General features: G+C 41.6%; 1 protein-coding gene across 4 annotated transcripts in view; it reads right to left on the bottom strand.

Moving 5' to 3' along the window:
* Positions 1–25,040, bottom strand: part of egflam (EGF-like, fibronectin type III and laminin G domains) — a 51,863-nt gene that overhangs the window by 13,594 nt on the left and 13,229 nt on the right. For 3 of the 4 annotated variants that reach the window (XM_079551916.1, XM_079551913.1, XM_079551914.1), the window contains 14 exons: positions 20,821–20,907; positions 20,183–20,209; positions 19,965–20,082; positions 19,749–19,884; positions 15,847–16,013; positions 9,152–9,217; positions 7,500–7,609; positions 5,614–5,888; positions 5,365–5,549; positions 3,792–3,892; positions 3,620–3,720; positions 2,213–2,357; positions 1,934–2,123; positions 99–224 (listed from right to left, as the gene is read on the bottom strand). In XM_079551916.1, the coding sequence (XP_079408042.1) occupies positions 99–224; positions 1,934–2,123; positions 2,213–2,357; positions 3,620–3,720; positions 3,792–3,892; positions 5,365–5,549; positions 5,614–5,888; positions 7,500–7,609; positions 9,152–9,217; positions 15,847–16,013; positions 19,749–19,884; positions 19,965–20,082; positions 20,183–20,209; positions 20,821–20,907 (1,834 nt within the window). The remainder of the gene's footprint in view (positions 1–98; positions 225–1,933; positions 2,124–2,212; positions 2,358–3,619; positions 3,721–3,791; positions 3,893–5,364; positions 5,550–5,613; positions 5,889–7,499; positions 7,610–9,151; positions 9,218–15,846; positions 16,014–19,748; positions 19,885–19,964; positions 20,083–20,182; positions 20,210–20,820; positions 20,908–25,040) is intronic. The other variant, XM_079551915.1, reaches the window with a different exon arrangement.

Here is a 25,040-nt window from a genome sequence, read left to right as displayed (position 1 = left end):
GATGCTTTTTTTATTCCTCATTTACGTCAAATTTTTGTCAGTTAAGGCGGGGGTTAAGAGGTTAAGAGGCGTGACAGTGGGGGGGTTGTTGGGCTCACTCTCTTCGCACAGCGCTCCTCTGAAGCCCAGCGGACACAGGCAGATGTAGCCGTCTGCGCGGTTAGCGTAGCACGCCCCGTCGTTAGCGCAGGTCACCAGGTCACACACGCTGTCGTTACATTCACCTACAAAAACACACACGCTGTCGTTACATTCACCTACAAAAACACACACGCTGTCGTTACATTCACCTACAAAAACACACACGCTGTCGTTACATTCACCTACAAAAACACACACGCTGTCGTTACATTCACCTACAAAAACACACACGCTGTCGTTACATTCACCTACAAAAACACACACGCTGTCGTTACATTCACCTACAAACACACCGTAGATTTACAACCTCACATCTGAGCATGAAAATTTTGTGCGCATTTTATGAATTGTTTACACACATTTACATAATGCTTTTGTTAAAGGTGCAATATGCAACTTTTTATGCGGAAAAAAAAAGTTGATATTTGTGCGTATTTGAACTTGTAGTGACCCAGTGGTTGCTTGAGTGGTAAACATGGCGCCTTTACTCTCCACCGCTGTGGTCTCTAGGAAGCTCCAGGATCAACTGTTTGGAAGGTTTTCTGTGCTGACCCCCAGAAAACCTACAAAACAAGTGATCCTGGAGCGTTGTAGAGACCACGTCATCCAAAGTAAAGGCATTATGCTGACCACTCACAAAGCCGCTGGGTCACTACAAGGTCAAATACACACAAATATCAACTTTTTTTTTCACTTAAAAAGTTACATATTGCACCTTTAAGGGGAAATACTACAGGCAAAACTTTTTTTCCCCTTCCTTTCAAGTTTTGAGCCAGATTGATCTCTCAACATAAAAGCTTTCACCTGGAAATGAAAAATATGCCTAATGATAACAATAACATGTTGAACATGTTGAAATATTGCTCTGATTCAATGTATCTCCATAGATTTATATTGGAAAATGTGATTTCAAGAGACATTTTATCAAAATGCTTTTTTTAATTTTCACTTTTTTGCAACAATATCTCCACATCAGTAGCTCCAACAGGCTTCAAATTTTCCAGCCTTGGACTGAACAATATTTTGATGATTTTCTACTGAAGGATTTTTAAATCTAATCTAGCCTGATTTATTGAGTTTTGAATGTCATTTTTTTTTCTTTTTTTGTTGTTGATTTTTCCACTAAAAAACAGCTTATTTTACTATTTACTAAATAATCCCAAATCCCCTCTAAAAAAAAGTCTGTGTAACTAATCTATCAACAAAATAAAACTGAATAATTTGAATCTGGCTCAATCCTTTATTCAGAATTATTCATGGCTGAAAATATGATGGGAAATTTGGGGCATTTTCAGGCATAAAACGCCTTATTTTTATATGAAAACATAAAATGACAGAAAACTTGCAATATATTTTTTTCTTATTTTTATGCCAGTAATCTCCAGCAACAGTTTCAAATTGATATATAAATAAATAGAAAAAATGTCCCCTATTCACCTGCAGTGTCTCGCCTTAAAGGAACAGGCCACCGTTTTTCCATACTGAGATATGTTCTTACCTGAGCTTAGACGAGTTGATGCGTACCTGTCTGGTCTTTGTGCGTGCCCACAGTCATGCCAAACAACCAAAGATGTTGTTAGCATTTGGCCTCTCCCAATATATTCCTATAGCTCCAAATGGGGTGAAGTTAGAAGCCACCATGCTCTTTCACGGGCACAAAGACCAGGCAGGTACGTATCAACTCGTCTAAGCTCAGGTAAGAACATATCTCAGTATGTAAAACCGGCGGCCTGTTCCTTTAAGGTCCACAAGATATGGAAACTTCAAAAATGAACTCCCAAAGAGCTCTCACCGATATCGGCCCCGCTCAGAGCCCTGCCCAGGGGCCAGGGCCGGATGTCTGTCACTTTGTTATTGATGGTCAGGCTCTGAATGCAGCCCAGGAAGCCGCGGTTGGTCCCCGTGGCCCTCACCAGCCAGTAGGCGCTGGGAGAGCCGCCCATGTACAGCGGCGAGCGGAAGGTGATCTTGGTGTACTGGCCCTGGGAGAGGAGAAACACGGCCGACAGGTGAGAAAAGGTTTTAAGAGTGTGGGTTGTTAAAGCGACCCAGAGGAGGAGGTGAGAGCGACCTGGGAGCGCCCGGAGATGGGGGTTTCGTTGTCCAGCCGCAGCCAGCCGCTCATGCCGTCTCGGAAAACCGTCACCGTGTGCCACTGGCCGATCACGACGCGGCTCTCGCTGGTGATCTGCGCTGCTCCTGTGCCGCAGTTAAATCTATGGAGAGGAAAAAGGACATTATTGTAACTTATCAAACAAACTGAGGCACTCCAAGGGCGCACTCACACTTGACATCCGACCCGTGCCACTCTCTAGCTCGTTTGAGGAAAGGCCTGGATGCCCCGAACGGCCCGCGCTCACACTTACACAAATGAACCGAGCCGTGGCCGAGCACGAGGAGTTGTTTACAAGTGTACGTGTGCAGCAGCAGCGCAACATAATGTGGAAGAAAAAAAAAAAACTAAACAGCTGCATGAAATAATGTCTGTGAGCCCAGTCAAATCTCTTCACTCCACTTTTCTTTGCATTTTACTACAGTTTAACAAAAAGGGCTATGGTGAATATAATAGTCGATTTTAATAAAGCAGAGAAATAGCTGCTCACCTGAGGCGGGGGGTGGAGCAGCACTTTGGAGTCATATAAAGCCTTCAAAAAAAGCGCGCACCAAAATCACAAGCGATAAATGCACCCGCAGCTTTTATCTGTCCGACTAAAGCCTGCGGCCAAACCAGGTACAGCAGCAGAAAAGCTCGGACACAGGGCGGGAGAAGCGCAGCCGCTCCCCGTAAGGTCAGCCCGAGACGTGCGTAAAGCAGCCAGGGCGTCGGGAGTGAGCAGTCGGGGAGACGAGCGGTATGTGGCCGGGGGTCCGGGGGAGCAGCCCGGGAGCGAAGCGGTCGGGGGCCGGGGAGACGAGAGCGAGGCAGCCGCTGCTCTGCTTTTCTCACTGTTTTACGTGAAAAATGCAACCGCCCATACAACAGCCGCTTGTATCCGTGCATGTGCGCAAACACGAGCAACGCGCCGCGCTCTGGCCCCCCTCCTCTAAGCAGGCCAAAGTCCGGAACCGAGTCCGACTCGGGCATGGTTTGATTGTACTCACACTACACAAACAAACCGTGCTGAAGGGGCTTCCAGCGCTTGGGCGTGGTTCGGATGGACAAGTGTGAGTGCGCCCTTAATTCTCCATTGAGGCCTGGGTACTCCATAGCTTTGAGGGAATAAATCCAAAAGGATTCCCTTCGAAGGAGTTTTTTTTAATCTGTCCCCTCCCCTAATAGTCTCAATAAAGGCTTTTTATTATCTCTACTTTTGGAGTGCCTCAGTTTGTTTGATTTTTTGCTGAAACGGATCCCTGCACTGAAGAGCACCCAAAAGACCAAGTTTATACAACTTTTTTACATCCAAGTAGCACTCCAGCCTCCCAATTTTTTCAATTATTGTAACTTATTTTAACGATTCTCAATGGCAGTCCTCACCTGTAGTGCAGTTTTCCCCGGACCAGGGCGAGGGAAATGAAATCCCCGCGTCCGTGCTCGTTCTCCCCGCAGTACAGCAGTAAGCCGTCCTCCGCGTCCGCCTGTGATAAACACAACAGATCAACACACAATGGAGGCTCCTCACGCCACTGCCACACAGCACCGGCCGTACCTTGAACTCCAGCGTGATCTGGAAGGTTTGGTAGGAGTTTTTCAGGGGTTCCAAGGTCATGTGGGAGTAACCGTAGAACCTGGGGAAGTTGACGGCCACGGCTGAGGAGAAAGAAATCAATCTGTTACTGATTAGAGATTGTTGGTTGTTGACCATTATCTGCATTTCACACAATGTTAAAGTTGTTTCTCAAGACAATTATCCAATCAGAAAGCAGAATGAGCCCCACATTTAGGGTTGCCAGATCCTATGGTTAAACCCAGTTTGGAAATGAACATAAAGGGAGTCTTTGCTACATCCACAATCCCAGCACCTGTCCCTTAGTCAAGTCCTAATCAGCAGGCCCGTGCAGAGCGGGGGGCGAGGGGGGCTTTAGCACCTGCCCCTTTTGCTCCATGCCCCTGAAGTTCCCTTTTCCCTCCATACCTTCATTCATCATTGTTTTTGTCCCAATAAGCCTTATTAGCTTATATTAAAAAATTAAATCCGAAATGAACCTGCCCTGTGAACATGTTAGTTCATCGGGTGTTTTCGGCCCTGCAGCGGCGCAGAGAGCGGCGCTCAGACAGGAGGAAGGGAGGGCTGAGGCATCTCCTGCACAGAACAACAATCTCCGCACCTTGTGTTTCAGATCACTCTTTATTGTTTATCAGTCGGCATCATAATCACGGACCAATGACGTCAACAAGCGACAGTTTTGTACGATCTAAGAAATAAACCTTGTGTCGGACGCGAGCGCCGTTTAGCGCGGCGTATTTTTGTCAAAATAGTTCAGCTCTATGTTCTCTTAAAACAACGTGAAACTCATGCCCGGACAGTCTCAATAGTTTATGTTCTTTTCTTAAGCCCCTGTTTTCAGCCACAGCCCAGAGAAGAGAGAGACCTGAGGGAGACAGTGTGAAAGTCTGTGTTTCTGCAGGGGCGCTGCTAAGACACTTGTAGCCTGGGGCAGAGGCTCCCTGAAAAACACTCCACCAGCAAAAGATACTGGCAAGAAATAGTATTAAGAAACTGAAAAAATAATAGCAGTTGGTTTTCCACAAATCTATATTTTTAGCGCCTATACAGCTCCTTTTACTTTTGTGTAAAATAAATAAATAAAATGGATTTGAAATAAATGTGATTGTGATTAGAATTTAAGAGGAGCGGGACCGGCCGGTTTGTCAGGGGTCGCGGAAGGAGGGGTTGGGTGAAGTGCCCTTTTGATTTTTGAGCCCCCGCCCCTCTGTAGCTCTCTGCACGGCCTTCTTATCAGTGTTAGTGCAGCCTCCAGTTATTAAAGCTTACAAGACTGAATTCTGGAGGGTCTTAGCTTTCAAATGAGGATTGGCATGTTCACGTCATATAAAGATTGTGTCAACCCCTAAAGAGATAATTTATCAAGAGTGGTGCTAAACAGCAAGTGCAAGCTGGAAAGTAGAATATAGCTATTTGTGGGCGTGTTGCATCTAAGTCAGGGGTGTCAAACATATGGCCCACGGGCCTTATCTGGCCCGCAAGATGATTTTATCCGTCCCCGTCCTGTAGAGCATAAATTCCAGAGTATATAGCTGTAGTGTGGCGGTAGAAGCACCTCTTTCACAGACGTCGCCCTCGCGGCCCAGGTTGCAGTGGCAGCGCGACCCTCCACCGTCGTAGTCGCTGAGGCAGAAGCTGTCCGGGGGGCACACGGTGTCCTCACAGCTCAGGTCGTACACCCGCGGCACATCGCCTTTCCACGGGGACATGGTGGGGGGCACGGTGGTGGGGGGCAGCGTGCTGTACATACATACGCATTCAAATACATTCAGTGGCATAAGAGCGTGCTTCGTAGAGACAGTACCTGGTGGTGGTGGTTGTAGTAGTTGTAGTGGGCGCGGGCGCGGGTGTGGTAGTAGTAGTAGTAGTGGTGGTGGTAGGTTCATTTGTGGTGGGAAATATCAGATCTTTAAAGTCCAGCATGCTGGAGGACGCGGTGGAGAAGCCCGGAGGAGAGGTGGCGTTGGGGGGGATGATGGGGTTCATGCGGTAGACCACGTTCCGGCCTGACGGAGGACCCGAGCGGGACCGCAGCTGAGACTTCCGGTTGTCCTGCGAGATCCCCGGGAATGGACTCAGCTGCAAATGACAAGAATCAAGACGTGAGATCAAAGTATTTAAGTTACCCGATCCATGTTTGAGTGAACCTACACATTCAGTCCATTATTAAAAATAGACTCATAACAGAGGCTAAACTAAAGAAGCAGCTAGCAATCGACAAATTCTTTCATTCTAAGCAAAACTATATTTCTTTCCTTAGCAAATTTCAGAAACACTAAAGGCGCCCTTGATCAAATCTGTCACAGTGCAATTTGCCCCATATACAATGACTGAATATTAGACGATGGCGCTGCAGGTGAACAGGAAATAAAAGAATAACAAGTGACATCAATTTCAAAGTTTCCTGTAAATTACTGACATCAATATAAGGAAAAGAAAAAAGTACAGCAAGTTTTCTATCATTTCATTTAATGAAAAAAAGGCATCCTGTTAAAATGGCTGCATATTTTTCAATATATGGAAATATGATAACGCCAGATTTAAGATTCTGGGTTAATTTTGTTTACACATTAGATACAATGACTTCTCATAAGTAAAAGGCCTCATTCATGAAACGTTCGTACGCAGATTTTTGGCTTTCACAACATTAGCTCTACAGAAGCGTTCTTCTGTAAGAACAAACACTAAGAACAGTCAGGGGGACTCCTATGAACACATGCAGCAGTTTAAGAATATTATCACAGTTGAAATTAACCCAAAAGTTATTTTCTCAAATTATTTATTATTGACATTGATCAGCGTATTTCTATCAGATTTTGCACAAAAAAAGATAAATATATATATATATATGTATATAATAATTAAACCTTCATTAATTTTTGTATGTACCAGAAGGTTTTGTTACTCAGATTTACTCATTGAGGAGATATTGAAGTATTTGTTATTTCAAGATAATATTACTAAAATCACTACAAAAAGTACAATGACTTTAAAAAGTTACTGTTTACTTCTGGCCCTAGAGGCCCCTGATCATGGGGCAGTTGCTTCGGGCAGTTGGACGCACTTGTACACAAGGGGGCGCCCTTCCAACCGTCTCAATGTTAATGTGAATTTACTTTCTTCAGAGTAAGACTTTAGGTCCGACACCATGAGTGACAGTAACATGACAGTAAATACAGTGAGCTCTTTGTTTCTAGTAAAAAGGCTGAGGCTTCATTGCTCTTCAGTCAGACTGAGAAGTGAAGAAGGAAGTCATGGAGATTCTGTTGAAGACAGAACTGCAAATATGTAGTAACAACATATAATATATGGAAAATTGTTATTACAATTACAAAAAGAAAAATATGGGAAAATCCTGTATATAATTAAAATATGAGTTAATTATTATTTACTCTCATTCTAAAAAAAAGAGGGAAAAAAACATGTCATTTGTGGCTGCTGGCTGCTGAGTGGTGGAACCTGTCAATGGGTGGAACATGGTGGACCATGACAGATGTGGACAGGACTGGGCAGATCTACTTTTACTTTGGAGAAAATAGTTACTATAGTAACTGTGTCGAAGAAATGAACCTCATGAGCTTCTTTTGTAACATCTGTCCTGCTTGGTACTCACGAACTAAAGAAAACTCCTTCAAGTGTCTTCCCTTTTGTTAGAATAAACGTGCAGGACGGCGTCAAAGAAAAGCTCACCTCCTCAATAAAAACGTCATAGTCGGAGTCGTCGATGTCGAAGCCGTCCTCGTCTTTTCCCAGGTCCGTGTTGTACAGGCCGTAGTCTGCGCTGCCCGTCTCCGACACCCCTTAAACACATGAGCACAGTCACATCTACACATGCAGCGGGAAAGGACATCCGGGATGAATCAAACGGAAAGAAGAAAATGTCAGATGTGCCCAAGCATGAGTGAACACCGGCTTTCAAGTAATTAGAGAGAAGATGCAAAGTGTGTGTGTATGAGAAAAACTGGGACAAACATCGATAAATGAGTCCAAAAGGGAAGGAAAGAGTGTATCCTTGTAGCTTTATCACAGACTGGGAAGTTTCTGGATGAACGCAATAAAGAATAATCTGCATAAACTGTAAAATTGTCCATGATCATAAGAAACTACAGCATCATAAAATGGATGAAGTTTTCAGAGTGTGTAAACGCTGCTGCAGCCTTGGTTATGTGAACTGCAGTATATTTTAGAGACTAGTATTTCACATTTACTGCTCAGTGTTAAGTAAACCGTGAATGTAGGAGCTGGAGATGAAGGTGGAACTTCAGCACTAATATAAAAAAAAAAGTAATCAAATAAAAATATCCATGTGAGCATTTAAATGAAGATGAAATGATGAAAACGATGATCGGATAGATACAGACGGCATCTCGTCATAGAAGGGGGCGTGGCCTCGCCGAGGGGGAAATAGAATCTTCTGGGAAACACAATTCTTCACTCTTTTTAGCCATTTTCAGGTGGAATATGAACTTATTTATCACATACAAATACAGTCCAGTGTAAATCGGGCTCATATGGATAATTTCTCAGTTTAGGGCTGCTTGATTATTGAAAAAATAATAATCACAATTATTTTTGTCATAATTGAAATCACGATTATTCAAACGATTATTTGTTGCCTTTAAAAAAAAGGCTTTATTTTATTTATATATTTATTAATCAAAAAACTATGCTGAATATTTTCTGTTTTCTGAACAGACATAAAAGTACACATTTTTTAAAGTTTGCCTCGATTAAGGAGAGGTCTCTGTTTCACACCTGCCCCCTGCTGGCCAGCCCTCACACCTGCGCAAGTAAACTGAGCAGCGCGGCCTGATGACATCATCACACAGCGCCGTTTGTTTTTATGTCAGGTAAAAGCATGAGCCATGGCACGAGAAATGCGAAGGGAAAATAATCCCAGCGTCATGAAATAATGCAAGTCTGCTTTGCAAAAAAAAACAATAAAAAATATAAAATAAAACATTTTTTTTTCCGATTATGCTAATTGTGTAATCGTTTAGTGTAATAATGGAAAATCGATTGTACAGCCCTATTTCTCACAGCAGATTGTTCAGTAGAAGTGAAAAAAACAGCAGTCATAGCAAGCCCTAGCTAATGTTAGCATTAGCACGATGCTAACATGTAGCATCATGTTAGCATTGTTTTCCTCCTCTCCATGTCTTTGTATCTTTATTTAGTAGAAAACTATATTCATAATTCAGCATATTTTGAAGTAGTTTTGGAATAATTAGAGAACGTTTAGATTTTTCTCAAAATTGTTTTCCCCCTTAACTGTTTTCAAACATGACCATATATGGACGATTCCAGAGATGCCGTCTGTATCTATGTGGCCAGTGAACTACCTGATATTCTGTACCAGGGCTGTCGAACCACATACTCAAAAGTGTCTCCTCTCAGAAGACTGGCAGCTTTCAACAAACACACACAGTATAGGCAGAAAGCATTTTTGTCACATTGTTTGAATTATTTTTTAATGAAAATCTGTCTCTTCTTCTGTTTCTAAAACCACCAACTCTTTGCATAACCCTATTTTCTTAGCCAGTCACTCAATTCAGACAGACTTTCTCTCATTCCACTGTTCAAACCAAATGTGTTTAACAGGACAGACACAAATAATGCGTAGTTGCATGATTCAATAAAAGTCTTCTATCTGAATATTAAAGAGCACATGTTTTTTGTCTTTGCGTATGTGCCAGGGTTAGGCAAATTTGTGTCATGGAGGGCTGATTTTCTTCATTGCCAAATCACCAAGGGCTGAACCTCACTATTGAAGACCAAAGTAAAGAACTATTTGCCAATGTTGTGCATTATATAGTATGACTTAAAGCTAACTGTGGGCTAGCGTCACTTTAAACAGTATTTACAGCCAAGTTTGAGTGGGAAAAAAAATCCATTTAATAATTGGATGTACAATATCCCTCTGTCCCTTTGCCTTTCCTGTCAGCGTAGTATTTACCAGTGGCGGCTGGTCCATTATGGGCGGTGGGGCGCCGCCCCTCCTATCAATTTTGCAAATAAAATAAAAAGTTTCAAGTTTAGCAAAATCATAACTTTCTTATGTACAGGTGTTTTTTACACTGGCGTGAGGGGGAGTGGAGGTGAAGGAGCGTGTCATTTTGTCTGCCAGCTTCACCGTGTGCTGTAAGCGCTGCAACAGTGTCATAAATGTGTAGTTTTGTGCTCGGGGCAGCAGGAACAGCGCCCCAAGCATCTAACCAATGGCGCTCTACTATGGTATAAAAACGTCACTGTATATCATTAATTCAACCAATCAGAGACGCGCAATAATAAATCTCCGATGGGCGCTGAGGCCAAGCGCCATCGGAGATTTAACAGGTGACAGACGAGGAAGCGTCTCCTGTAAACAAACGTGAGGAGCTCGTTGTGGGAGCAGCTCTGAGCTCACGGACGATCAGAGGAAAAACTTCTCATTTGAAAGACCGGAGGAGCTTCGTGTTGTTTCCTGAGAGGAGGTGAAAGGATTTAGTCAAACTAATGGACTTGGGACAACTTTCTTCACTCAGAAGTCACGTCTAAACGGACTTTCCTGGAGGTAGCATGACGATGCTAACTAGCTCGTCTGCTTTAGCTGCTGCTTGTTTATCTCACACTTTGGGACAACCCTCGCTGACTTGGACAGACAGTTCTGTCCCAGGACGTGGACATTTGATGGAGAGAAGATTCAGGACCGTGAGGAGGAGCTACGACAGGAGAGGGGAACGTCATTCATTCACTGAGGGAAACAGAGGTGGAGCTCCAGGTGCCTCGGAGGAGGAGGACTCTCGTCTATACGTGAGCTGCACATTATTTCTGAGCGGATCATTTGTCTGACGGTTTATACAGGTTTAAACCTGTGGTTCTGAGGCTCATAATGAAATCACAGCAGGTCTGGGACTAAAACTGTACATGAAATCAAAGAGGAAACACCTCCTGCCTTTGTTTTGGTTCTGTTGGTACAAAACACTAATCAGTGGTGCACAATACAAATATGTATAGTGACTATCGTTACACTTTAGTCAGAAATTATTTATTTTTTAGTTGAATAAAACTAAACAATAAGATTTGAATATATTCTACATAAAATAATAATATTAAATGCCCCAAAGATAACTTTCTTTTTTAAGTAAAAATCATTTTTTATAAGTATCTTCTAAAATATAATTGAAGGTAGGTAGAGGCAACAGCCCCCCCTGGTTTTCACATCACCAGCCGCCACTGGTATTTACTCTCCAAGACGTTAAGTTAAAAAATCGCAACTTGTTACGCCACCTGCAGTTGCGCTTATGGCCTCTAGGGGCAATAGTTACTTAGTACTGCTTTAATGGGATCTTCTGCCAGGATTTTTTTTTACGAGCCAGTGGGTAAGTTGAACCACCTGGTATATTTTGAAAATAAATCATTTTTAGTGTGACTGTAACTGTGATTTAAACTTGCCAGATAAAAATTAGAAAAGAAAAATGGCCTTAAAATAACCCCTTTTTATGAAAAATGCATTTTGATTTTTTAGAAACAAAATTGCATTATCTGCAGATGGTGTGTATGAAAACAAAAATACATATTATGATAATTCTTTGCATAAAAATGATAATGGGAATCACGTCAATTTCACCTTTAAATCTGGTGGTTGAATTTACTCCGCTCCTGGGATGAAAGGAGCTGAAGATGAAGATCAACATCTTAAAAAACATACTCCAGGCAATTTTTGAATCCCAAAATGTATGTTTATAGTAAAATTATCAATCAATCAATCAATTACAAACAACAAAATTTTGTATTTATAATATACTCTTTTTACACAAGCAAAAGGTGGCACGTCTTAGCCCAATGTCCCATACTTTAGCAGGTATTTAATCTCTTATTTGTGTAATAATATTTATCCAATTCATCTTGAGGGGGCCGGAGGTTCTATGCTGGAGGGCCGGATATGGCCCCCGGGCCTGACGTTGCCTACCTCTGGTATATGCACCGTCGCAATTGGGATTACTTTTAACTTTAAAGACCTTACAGATAAGTATCGGTCCCTCGACTGTGGAGTTCAATCTTTCTCCTTTGAAAGCCACTCCAGTGACACTCCCAACCAGGCTCCACTTTCATTTTCACTTTTATGAAGTGGTTTGTTCCAGCCTCATAAATGAGGATGGGCTCCATTTATGTTATGGCGCTTGTCGAGAAAAGTTTTAGCCCTCAAAGTTAAGTTTTGCCGTATTTGTACATGTTGCTTCTGGAACTGGAGCGGGTTTTTGCCACGTTTGTTGTTGCTTTTTCACTGCTTTTTTGACACTTTTAGTCACTTTTTTGTCATTTATTTTGGTCACATCTTTGTCTTGGTTTTGTAGTTTTCAAGATTATTTCTTGCTTTTTTCCCACTTTTTTGCTGCTTTTTTTTAAGCTTTTTTGTGTCACTTTTGTGTTGCTTTTTAGTCGTGTTTTTGACACTTTTTTATTGTATTATTGTTGCTTTACCAGTGCGTTTTCATCTATATTTTGACACTTTTTTTTAAATAAGCTTTTAGATTTGGGTAAAGCCAAACTGGAGAAAACATGCTCAGTTCAGGTGAGGATTAAGAAGTTAATTTACAGGAAAAATTTAAGGGATTTAGCATTAGAGGCCGACCAATATGGGTTTTTCTAAGGCCGATGCCAATATTTTGGGATCTTAATTGACCGATGCCGATGTGCTCGGCCAATATTTTTGCCCGATATTTCCAAATGTCTGGTCTATAATCCTGTAAAAACAAATACATGGCCGCTCCAGCAGTGACCGATTTTATTTTATTACTTTAAGTGATCCAGTCATAGTTTCTGTCCCAGCTTTGAGTAGTTGTCGCTAGCATTAGCATATTGTTATTAGCCGCGGCACTTTGCGCAGCACTTAAAAATACAAAAGTGGAGGTTAAAGCAGTACTAAGTAACTCTTGCCCCTAGAGGCCATAAGCGCAACTGCAGATGTCGTAGCAAGTTTTTTTTACTTATTAATTGTCCGTGAGAGTAAATACGAAGCTGACCGAAAAGACGAAGGGACAGAGGGATATTGTGCATCCAATTATACAATGAAAATATTATTTCTTACTCAAACTTGGCTGTAAATACTGTTTAAAATGGCGCTAGCCCGGAGTTAGCTTTGCCCATTAGCCTGTTAGCTTCTTCTTTGTGATTCTATTAGTGTGTATTGGTGACTCCGGTCCGGTGGCAGTCAAGTTGCAAACATGGTTTTCTGGCCAGAGACACCAGGGGGAGATGAAAAACCCTCCAATCATCCCATAAACACTTGTATCACCCCCACAGGGACTACGGAAAGGATTTATTAAGGTAAACCAGTGACTTAGTACTGCTTTAAAACTAACTCAGTGATTGATTTTCACTGTTTCTCACGTCCCCTCAAGGACTCGTTTTAAAGCCCTGACTTTGCTCTTTCCAATGCAAAAAACACAAAGTCTCGGCCCTGGAAATATCAGCTTTTATCAGCGCTAGATCGGCCAATATCCGATCCCCAAAATCCCCAAATATCGGCCACTTTAGAGACTGTGCTCCATCAGAGTAGTTATACACGTCTGTCCGTCTCATTGAATAACAACCAGATGAAGAATGAACCTGTTGTCCTGCCGGGGGGTAATTAGCAGACCCTAATAACATGAAATCCTCAATACTGACATACAGGGAGGGGGGGCAAGCCCAAAAGTCCTTCAGCGGCTAATCTTGTGTTGTGTAACAATGCCCCTCAGTCAGCAGCACTCTGTCTGTTTGTCTGCAGTCATTAATGCACAGAAAAGTGAGATAAGTAAGATGCTCCCCCTGTTCTCCTGAGCGTGTTCTCCTGACTGTTTTTGTTTGAGCTGCAGTTGTGGTGTGTTCAGAGAGAGAGAGAGAGAGGGCACGGGCTGGGACGGGGTCTGCGGTCAGCCTTAATCCTGTCTGATGAGCCCGGGATGTTAAAGTCGGTGATCCCCTGCTGGGCATCGCGCTCCTGTCAGAGTCTGTTCGGACGCTACTGCCAGCTGATACTGGGAGCTTCTGCTAAACGTAACGGCAGCACCTAAACCTTGTGCTCAGGGCTGTGGAATACATACACTGCTGTTTTATTCAGTGATTCCCGAATGAGTCCTACTTCTCGTGGGCAATAAGGTTTTATAAAAAAGGATATACAGTGTAGTCATTTGGCTTGGGGAATGCTAGTGTAATGCATGCTAGACATAGAGGCAGCAATAAACAATAAAAGAATATAATCATAATAATCCTGGTTGCCGAATTGGATGTGATTGAAAAGTATAATCTTCCCTGATGGCTGCTCGGATAAACCATGAACTGCATGTAAAAGCCACAGACAAAGACCATGTCGTGGGCCACAGTGAGAGCTCCATTAGAGTATTGCACATACAGTCTGCACCTGTGAGAATGTGTTTAATCTGATCATAAAGCTCCGGCGTCACACACACAATATAGATATGGGTGAGCGCCCCATGCAGCCGCCGACACACTGCATGTGCTGCCCTACATTCAGCTCTGTCACATAATGTATGTTGGAGTCAAACTGGGAAGCATGTGCCAAACTGAACTTTCACAATGAGCTTTTTGTTCAGTAATGGTCTGCAATTGGGAGATACAGCAGGTCTGAACTAACTCGGAGGGGTGCTCTGTGTGAAAAGATCCTACATTGTTGCTGGATCCAAAAACCCAGCCAAATTGCTAGCATGAGCGAGCTTCACTTAGCTGTCACTCAATCCATTCTTATTTACAGTGGTCTAAATAAAACATAAATAATAAAACAGCTTTGCATGAACTAAAAAACATGGAGAGAATTGTACATGGCATCAGTGCATCCTTGGTGAATACATTTCATAGTTTAGAAATAGCCGATCATCTTTTTGCCCCGTCAGCCACATAAAGTCAATACGTTAAGTGTGATGTGACGACTTCCGCTACCGGGTCGTGGAAACCGGCAAATATGCCAGAAAAAAAACATAAAAAACTCTTAAAAACAACCATCAATATTTCTGAAACTCAACAGACTCAGAAAGCATTATTTACTAAAGTCACTACTTCCGGGGCTAGCGTAACTGCTGCTCATTTTTCTCCGCTAACCAGGAAGTACCGATTTTGATAAATATTACTTTTATAGCACTAGGTGCTAACCTGGCTAACGCCATGCTGCTGTGTGCGCTCGAATTATTTCGAACTGCACAACAGCCTGGGGACCATGGCCGAAATCTCCGGTGGATTTGGGAACCAATCACAGAGCGAGGAGGGACGGCAAGACGATGACGCGCTATTCGATATATGGAAGCTTGTAGATTATTTACGGATAATAAAAAAAAAGTTTATTTACGGATCCAACGTGACAGCAGCAGACACGATGGTATTTTTTGATCAAGCTTTAGACCTTGTTCTAAATAATTTAGCTCAACAGCGGGTGCGTCATACGTCATCTCATACGATGATACGATTGGCCATGGCTACGTGCAGACGCATGAGACTTTTTTTTTTTTTTTCGTATCGCCCAATTAACGAGTATGGACGATCGTAAACCACACCTCTCCTACGAGAAAATGAATTGGTGGTCCCCAGACTAAATATCACTTGTGATTTTAGTCTGGTGTTAGCCAGGCTAACTAGGTGCAGCATTTTTGGCAAATGGGCCTGATGAATAAGTATGTTCAGTAACTCTCTGTTGCGTTTCAGAAATATTGATTGTGGTATTAAAGAGTTTTTTGTAGTTTCTTGCACATCTGCAAACCCGGAAGTAGAGCTGTGATGTCACCACTTAAAGGGACTATTCGGGGTTTAAAAATGTTAAAACTAAGTATTTTAGAATGAGCTCAGACCTATTCACCACAACTGCCTCTAAAATCCTGTCACTCAAAAAGGTGTTAATTCGGGTCTGAAGTGTCGTCATACACAAGCTTAATATAGAAGCTGAAGAAGACCTGAGGTGGCAGTAATGAGCATAAAATGACTAACTTGCATCTAGCCCCTTTAACAAATGTATAGCCAGTAAACACTAAAAAGGAGGAGGAGGGTTTCCGGACGGGTGGAGCCTTACCCAGAGTGCGTACGGGGTTGTTGATGTGACTGGGCGGGCTCATCCCGTGCACATTGACGGCTCTCACCACAAACTGGTAGTCTGTGTCGGGGAGTAACCCCTTCAGGACCATGGAGCTGGTCTCGATGGGCTCGCGGATGTAGGTCCACTCTGTGTCTATTTCAGGCCTGGGAACAGAACACATGTAGTAATGCTTCATACTATCATATTTGTTTTGAATCATTGTGTTCAGCATGAAACGAAAGGACTGGATAATGAATCTTGGAATGTACAAAAGTTCATTTTAGTTACGATCTTCCAATCTTTGTTCCATTTCCGTCTTGTTTTTGTGTTTCTTTTCATCTTGTTTTGGTACAATTTATGAAAAAAGAGATGTTGACAATGCAAAGTAAAAATGCTCTCCAATTTAGTCTTCCACTCATTATAATAGTGAAGATGGTCAAAAGATAATGCAAATATTATGTCCTGCAATTTCTGATAACAAAGAGCAGCATTAGAGTCGACAAAAGCTGTTGATAACTCACAAACATGCTGAAAGCTTTTCATTAAAAAAAAAATGATGTTGATTGAGACTTTTGTAATTGTGCGGCTAATTCTGGCTCTAATACAGCCCACTAATCACTGCTGGACAAAAGAGACGAACAAAAGCGGGACTGTTTGAATGTTCCCGTATTCCTTTCAGGGAAGTCATTGGCTGGTTTCGCCTAAAGCTACGAGTGTTTCTGTGAAGTGTCTTTTCTTTGATGGAAGAGGACGACTTTTGTTCACACACAGAGGACTTGTGTCTGGCTCAGTCACGGTTTGTTAACGCGACACGGAGAGCGTTGGAATATGTGTCTTCGGGGGTTGCCAGAGCGAGCCAGTGGTAATCTGGCTGATTTTTATGCAGGATGTCGTTCCTGTTACAAATGGCATTAAGACAATAACAAATTTTAACGATTACTATAATTACAAATAGCATTTTTGTGAATGATAGTGATATTTGATTTCACGGTGTTAAAATCAGTACAAAGTAACTCTTGCCCCTAGAGGCCATAAGCGCAACTGCAGGTGTCGTAGCAAGTTGCAATTTTTTTAACTTATTGTCTTGGAGAGTATATACTACGCTGACAGAAAAGACGAAGGGAGAGAGGGATATTGTACATCCAATTATTAAATGGAATTTTTTTTTTCACTCAAACTTGGCTGTAAATACTGTTTAACCCCTTAACTCCCACCTGAACCGAGCACATTTTCTCCAGTTTGGCTTTACCCCAGTCCAAAAGCTTCTGGAAAAAAGCTGTGAAAACAGCAACAAAACTGAGACAAAAACAATGATGGAAATGTGACAAAAAAGTGAGAAAACATTGACAAAAATGTGACAAAAAATTGATGAAAAAATGACAAATGTGACAAAAAAATGACAAAAAAGTTTCAAAAATGAGTTGAATACCCAACAAAAAAATGACGGGAAAAAAATCTGATGATGTGAGGAAAAAGATCCTCTCGGTTCAGGCAGGAGTTAACAGGTTAAAGTGACGCTAGCCCGCAGTTAGCTTTGCCCGTTAGCATGTTAGCTTCTTCTTCGTGATTCTATTGGTTTGTATTGGTGGCTCTGGTCCGGTGACAGTCAAGTTGCAAACATGGTTTTCTGGCCAGAGACACCAGGGGGAGATGAAAGACCCTCCAATCATCCCATAAACACTTGTATTACCCCCACAGGGACTACGGAAAGGATTTATTAAGGTAAACACGTTACTTAGTACTGCTTTAACCTCTTATCACCCGCCTTAACCAAGTGCATTTTCTCCAGTGTGGCTTTATCCAAATCTAAAAGCTTCTGCACTTGGAGCTTCGAATCTATCGGCCAGTGTAATGCCTCATTTGAAAGCTAAGACCCACAAAACTGATCTTAAGGTATCTTTTTCCTTTCGTTGTTGCTGCTTTTTCTTTTACTTTTTCTTGCCTTTTCTTCATTTTTGACAATTTTTTGCTGCACTTTCATATTTATTTTTTATTTTTTTCATTTTTGCTGCTTTTTTGTTGCTGTTTTTTTTAATTTTTTGTTGCTTTTTGTGGCCCCTGTTTGGCCGTTTTTGTCATGCTTTTAGCCTCACTTTCTTCTTGTTGCTATTTTGATGCTTTTACATTTCTGTAATGACAAACCAGAGAAAATGTGCTCGGTTCAGGTGGGAGTTAAGAGGTTTTAATATAAGCCTAATATTTCTTCTCAAAATAGATGTAACACTAAAGCAAAAAAAAGTTGTGTGATTGCCGGCGTTTTGTTCACCCCATTAAAACAAAAAAAGCTTTTACTTTTACACAGATTTAGACGAGAAGCCTTATGCATGTTAGCAGGAAAGAGCCACTTTGTCTCAGACACACGTCGTGGCTTCATCTGCCTAGTGTTTGATCACCATCATCATCAACAACACATTTTCAATCATTTTCCTCATATTGATCGGTCCAAAGATTCCATTTGGACTTTTCTACTACGGTTCATAAATAGACTCCACTCCAAACCACAGGACTGATGTAAACCTGTCACTCAACGATAATCACAATCACCCATAGGCAACAGTGTCATGATGGATATTCCATATATGTGGCCGAAACGATGTGTGTATAATTCAGCAATCTGCTTTGTAACACAAGTTATAAAGAAAGCATTTTTATGTAACCCTTTGAATGAAATGATGAAAAATAACTAATGAAAGGCCATTTCACAAATATTTTAATTGTGTCATAGTGTTTGGCAGATCAAGTGCCCCTTCTGACCAAACTAAACCACTTTGAAACAGCGGAGCTCGTCCACCTCACATATCTACACAATGTCATTAAAGAATTAAGATACTGTTTTTTTAACAAAATAAAATATCAGTATTAATTTTTACTGTTTATAAAACAGGAAACAGGATTAAACGTGATTTATTCCATGACACCGACGTTCTGTGGTCATTTCAGATTAACCCCAATTCTACTCCCAGGTAAATGGGTTTTGTTAATCTTTCCTTTGATTCTTTAATCACTCTAAGGGACTATACAGAGTTTAATAATGTTAAAACTAAGTATTTTCCTCCCCCTCTGCATGTTCCAGCCATGTGACCAGAAGTTGTTACTTCTGGTCAGAAGTCATGCACAAGCTTAAAGGGATATTTCAGGATTGTTGACATAGGGCCTCATTTCCTAGTTATCCAGAGTGTTGCTGATTTCTGGAGATATTATTTTTTGTAATTCATACAGTTCTTCTGTTTGACTGGTTTCGTGGTGCTAGGCTTGTGCTAGGCTAGCGCATTTCTATGATATCAGCTAGCCTGCAACAGTCTGACCCGCTCCACAGTGCACCTGAGGCAAATCACTAACGCAAATCACTAACACCAGACTAACCATATAAATGTCTGTGTCGATAGAGTAATTTTAACCATTTTGCATTTAAAAGAACTTATATTTGAGCAGCATCAGCTTCGTGGTTGTGTGAAGCAAGGTCAGTTATATTCCAAAAATTACTCTATGGACACAGACATTTATATGGTTAGTCTGGTGTTATAAGTGATTTGCCTCAGGTGCACTGTGGAGCGGGTCAGACTGTTTTTAATGCAGGCTAGCTGATACTGTAGAAATGTGCTAGCCCTGCACTAGCCTAGCGCCACGAAACTCTTCAAATACAAAAACTGATGAATTACAAAAACAAATATCTCCAGAAATCAGCAACACTTTGGATAACTAGGAAATGAGGCCCTATGTCAAAAATCCTGAAATATCCCTTTAATATAGAAGCTGCAGTTACACGTATAACCTGAGGTGGCAGTAGTGAGTAAACAAAATACCAACTTGCATCTCGCCCCTTTAATAAATGTACACATAGATAACAATATACCATGTAGGTTGTAGTGTTTTTTCTGGAAAGTGCTTTATTGCCTTACCTGATGTATGCAACCAGGAAGTGAAGCACCGGGGCACTCCCCTCGCTCTCCCCTTGTTTCCATGACAACGCCAGCTCTGTGTCAGAGACGGCCATCACCACAGGGGTGGTGGGGGGCGACGGGGGCATGCACATATCTGCAGCATACAAGGTTAAAGACATTTAATAAGAGAGTATAAAGTAAAACATGGAGTAGTTAGTACTTTCAAATTCTCACCATGTGAAGCTGTACCGACTTCCCGGGGCATGCTGGGGCGCCCCTCCCCCGCCCAGCCGTACGCCCCAACGCTGACATGATATTTGGTGTTGACCTTCAGGTTTCCGACCGTGACGTCCTGAGGGAGAGGTGAGTGTCAACCAGGAGGAAAGAAACAGGAAGGAGAAAGAACCACAACCGCATGTGGCAGAAATGACATGTTGGAATAAGTCACTTACAAAACTTGCTTGTCCATCAAACTGGCCCTGAAAGGAAGTGGGAGTTGAATTAGAGTCAAATGCAGGTTACAGCCATTCCAGGGTTTGATAAACAGTGATAAACAATGCATTGGTAAAAGATCCAACCCCATTAACCTCTTAACTCCCGCCTGAACCGAGAGGATAATTTTCCTCACGTCATCAGATATTTTTTTTCCATAATTTTTTTGTTGGGTATTCAACTCATTTTTTTGTTGTAATTTTTTTGTAATTTTTTGTCACATTTTTTTTAATTTTTTAGTCAAATTTGTATCACATTTTTGTCCTTTTTTTCGTCAATTTTTTACCGCATATTTGTCATTTTTTGTCATTTTTTTAATCACATTTTTGTCATTTTTTTGTCACATTTTTGTCATTTTTTGTCACATTTTTGTCATTTTTTCGTCAATTTTTTGTCAATTTCTTGTCAATTTCTTGCAACATTTCCATAATTTTTTTTCATCTCAGTTTTGTTGCTATTTTCACAGCTTTTTTCCAGAAGCTTTTGGACTGGGGTAAAGCCAAACTGGATAAAATGTGCTCGGTTCAGGTAGGAGTTAAGGGGTTAAACAATAGAACGCATGCTTCTTTGAGTTCTAAACTTTTGAGTGTATACTCACTGTAGTCAGCATATCTAAACTGAGCGGCACCTCCATCAGAGAGGCTGAACCCACAGGACGCCCGCTCCTCATCTCTGTGTAGAACACCTGCAACAACAGACAACACTCTGATGCATGTGAGATAATATGAGATCTGCAGAAAATCCACTCAAATGCTGAGGTGAAGAGATGGCAAACTATGCAATCAGAACAACGCAAATCCAGCATTAACTCCAGTGTGCTTTTACTTCAAACAGCCAAAATGATGAGTTACTTGCAGAACTTATACAAAGAGGTGACTTAAACGTAGGACAAATTTCATTTTTTCCCTACATTTTTCCCACTTTTGAAAAAAAAAAAATCTAATTTTGCCCCAAATGTTCCCTTTTTTTCAGGTTTTTTCCCAATTTTTTTGGTCTAATTTCAACGTACCCAGCCTTACTTAAAAGCAATTTAAAATAATGTCAGGAAAAAAATGTCTGCTGAAGATTGCTGATTCATGACGGTGCAAACACAAATTTGACCATTTCAACACACTCTTCACTAGGGATGCACCGATACCAGTTTCGGGTATCTGGCCGATACCACATGCTTGCAATCATGCTCGTCCCGATACCAGAAAGCGATACCACTTGACGTGTGGCTGGCGCTCCTACAGGACGCAGCTCTCGGCTGAGGAGAGAAAACAGCAACAAACTGGAGAATTGTTTAGTGTAAATCCAATATTCCACATAGAGCTGACTTTATTACAGACGATACTCCTTAAATCAGAGTCTGTGCTGGATTTAACCAGAGCTAAATGTTGCTAGTGCTGCAGCATGGAGTCTGCAATGTTTACAAGAGACAGGCTAATGTTGCTAATGTTGCTAAAGTTCCTAACTAGCTGCTAACTCGCGGCTAACAGTTCTGGCGATTCTGACGCCGTTTTATGCCCAGGGGCTTATTCATCTGAAAAACCAAACCAGCGACTAAAAACTCCTCATAAAATCCAAATTAAAGAGATACAGTATGAAAATGAGCTGCAGCAAAACAATCACTACTACTCGCTAAGTTGCTATAAATAGACGAGAAAATCCACACAGCGCTGTAGTAAAGACGAAAAGAGACCATGTAGCTGCAGTAATAAGTAACATACTGTTAAATAAAAATACATAAATGAATAAAGCACAGGCATCGAGGAGCTTTTGGACATGAGCTGGTGTGTCTATGATGGACAGTGCAACAAAATTAAAAAATTATATTGAATGAAAATTTAAAAAATGGCATCTGTACAATTCTGATATAACTTCTTTTAAAAGTGTCGCCTACTTTACTTTAATGTAAATGAGTGAATTAACTAATTACTGACCAATCTGCAGTGAAAAAGTCAGTATGTTAAAGTACATGCCTCGTACTCGCATCGGTATTCGGTATCAGCAAGTACTTAAATCAAATTACTCGTATCGGTTTTAGAAAAAGTGGTATCGGTGCCTCCCTAACTCTTCACTAAATCTTGTAAACAAAGCAAGAAACACTATCACAGCTAATAGAATGATGAGCTTCCCCTGAATGAACGTACAGGTTCATCAGTGAGTCGTGGGCCGGCTCAGTCCCGACCTAATCCTCTTACAGCAGACATATGGTCAAAGCCCAGCACAATGTCAAATTGATTCACACTTTTGTTGACCCACACTCCCAAACAACACTAAACAAGGAAGCGAGTGCACCGGCGTGGACGAGATAGGCTGCGGGAACACAGGGCTGCACTAAAGCCAGATTTGTGGCCACATTCTCCGGCGCTTTATTGGCCTTGTCAACAGCGGCGCAGTGACAGACTTCCATCAAGTCCAGAAAACGCTGAAATATCAATCAATTTTCCAAGGACATTACGCTGGACGGTGAGGTTAACAAGCACTTTTACAGCTAAAAGGGGAGCTGGCAGAGGAGCAGAGATGTGCGGAAGGAAAGTGAAGGAAATTTGATTTGCGGGGCACTGTTGCTGCTTACGTTCGAAAAATGTGTTTTCTTCAAAGAGCTCGGGCAATAACTGTGCCGGACCACGTATTGCACTCCACTTGGAAGTTGTTTTTCTCACGCTTTCACGGGTCAAGAAGCTTTTGCGGGTCTGTGACGTCTGATAAAAGCCATAAAAATAGTTTGGGATGCCGGCCAAGGAAATGACCAACGAGGGGCGGCCAGAAGAAAGTGGGGTCACATGTGGGGACGCAGAAAGTCCTCCGATTTAAGTTACTGATCGAGAGCTGCTCGATTATAGAAACAACAACATTTATTTTCTAATAATATTTTCTTTGGACAGTTAAAAAAAAGTTAAAACATTTTATTAACCCCTTAACTCCCACCTGAACCGAGCACATTTTCTCCAGTTTGGCTTTAACCCAGTCCAAAAGCTTCTGGAAAAAAGCTGTGAAAATGGCAACAAAACTGACACGAAAACAATGATGGAAATGTGACAAAAAATTGACAAAAAATTGACGAAAATATGACAAATGTGACAAAAAAAAATACTACAAAAATGTGATAAAAATTTGACCAAAAAATGACAAAATGTGACAAAAAATGACAAAAAAAGTTACAAAAATGAGTTTGAACAAAAAAATGATGGAAAAACAATCTGATGACGTGAGGAAAAAGATCCTCTCGGTCCAGGCGGGAGTTAAGAGGTTAACTCTGTGGAATTCTCATGCATTTGACCATATAGGCCTTGGTGAAGTTACAGCTTTTAGGACAACAGTTCAACTGAACCTTTTTGGATTTGCTTCAAACTTGGCACAGTTGATGTTGATATGCTAACTATTCTCTGAATAAAATTTGAGATGCATATCTTTTTTCATTTATGAGTTTTAGGGGATTTCACAGGGGGGTAGGGTTGAAATCAGGCCTTGATGCAACTAACAAGTTTCACTAACTTTGGAGACTTTGGACGTTTGTGACAGACTTTTAGGAATTTTGTTACTTATTTGTACTTTTCAAAATATCTTTGACAATCAATACCGAATATGTTGCCAGTGTCATCTCTAAATAAGATACACGATGTATGAGGTGTAGGTGGAGTGAGCTCAGACCTGTTCACCACAACTGCCTCTAAAATCCTGCACTGTGACTCAAAAAGTGTTAATTTGGGTCCAAAGTGTCGTCATGCATGAGTTAAAGGGGGGGTATTATGCAAAATCGACTTTTTCAAGCCTTACATCATGTTATTATGTCATTCCCTCATTAAAAACCTCCCTGAAGTGTTGCCTTGGCACATTCACGTATTTTTGAGTAATCAGTAAAAACTCTGATGGCGGCCATTTTAGGGATAGGTTTGCCTGAGTCCTCCTAGGAACGCCCCCACCTCCTGGAGACGCCTCCGAGCTTTCGTCACCAGCCGAGTAACCAACCACTGCTCCTCCGCAGAACCCCCTCCCCACTGATGCCACAGACAGCGTGTGGAGGGGGCGTGTCGGAAAGGGTCAGAGGTTCTTCTTAAAGAGACAGGGGCCTATTTCAAGACATTCACTACAGGCATTTTGAGAGAGCAATTTTATACAAGGCAGCTATTTTCATTTACTGCATTTACAGACCAACAGAAGGTTTCGTCATCATTGTAGTGTGCTATAGACTGGTGCTATGTAATACCCCCTCTTTAAATATGCAACCTGCAGTTGCGCATAAGACCTGAGATGGCAGTAGTGAGTATAAAATTACCAACTTGCATCTAACCCCTTTAAATATGCAACCATTTCTAAACTAATCCTCTATTACAGACAACCCTGACTCACCTGCCCCCTGCTGGCCAGCCCTCACACCTGCCCAAGCAAACCGAGCTGTGCGGCCTGATGACATCATCACACAGCACTGTTTGTTTATGTCGGACCAAAAGCATGTGCCAGTAGTTTGTGAAATGCGAAGAGAACAGAAACAATCGTGACATGCATGAAATAATACGTTTGCTTTGAGCTCTTTGAGACCTGAAGAGTTTTAGATTTTACTGTAACAACCAGCCCTGGGCAAAGGATAGAGAGGCTTCTGAGCACCTATCAGTACTGGTATCTCAAGAGCTATGTATAAAAATGATTAATGCAATTTTATGATATCATTATTTCTGCAACAAATACAATGTTCATCACGCTGGTAGTTCAGTTCTTTTCTCGATCATGCCATTTTTATAATTGTGTAGTGTAATAATCAAAATCGACAGTCAGATCAATACATTCTCTCCTGTGTCTTCCTGCCTTATCTGCTATGTGGTCTCCTCTACT

Source organism: Gobius niger, assembly GCF_951799975.1.
Source record: "Gobius niger genome assembly, chromosome: 1".
In the NCBI taxonomy this organism is placed as follows: domain Eukaryota; kingdom Metazoa; phylum Chordata; class Actinopteri; order Gobiiformes; family Gobiidae; genus Gobius; species Gobius niger.
This window is presented reverse-complemented; position numbering and strand designations above follow the sequence as displayed.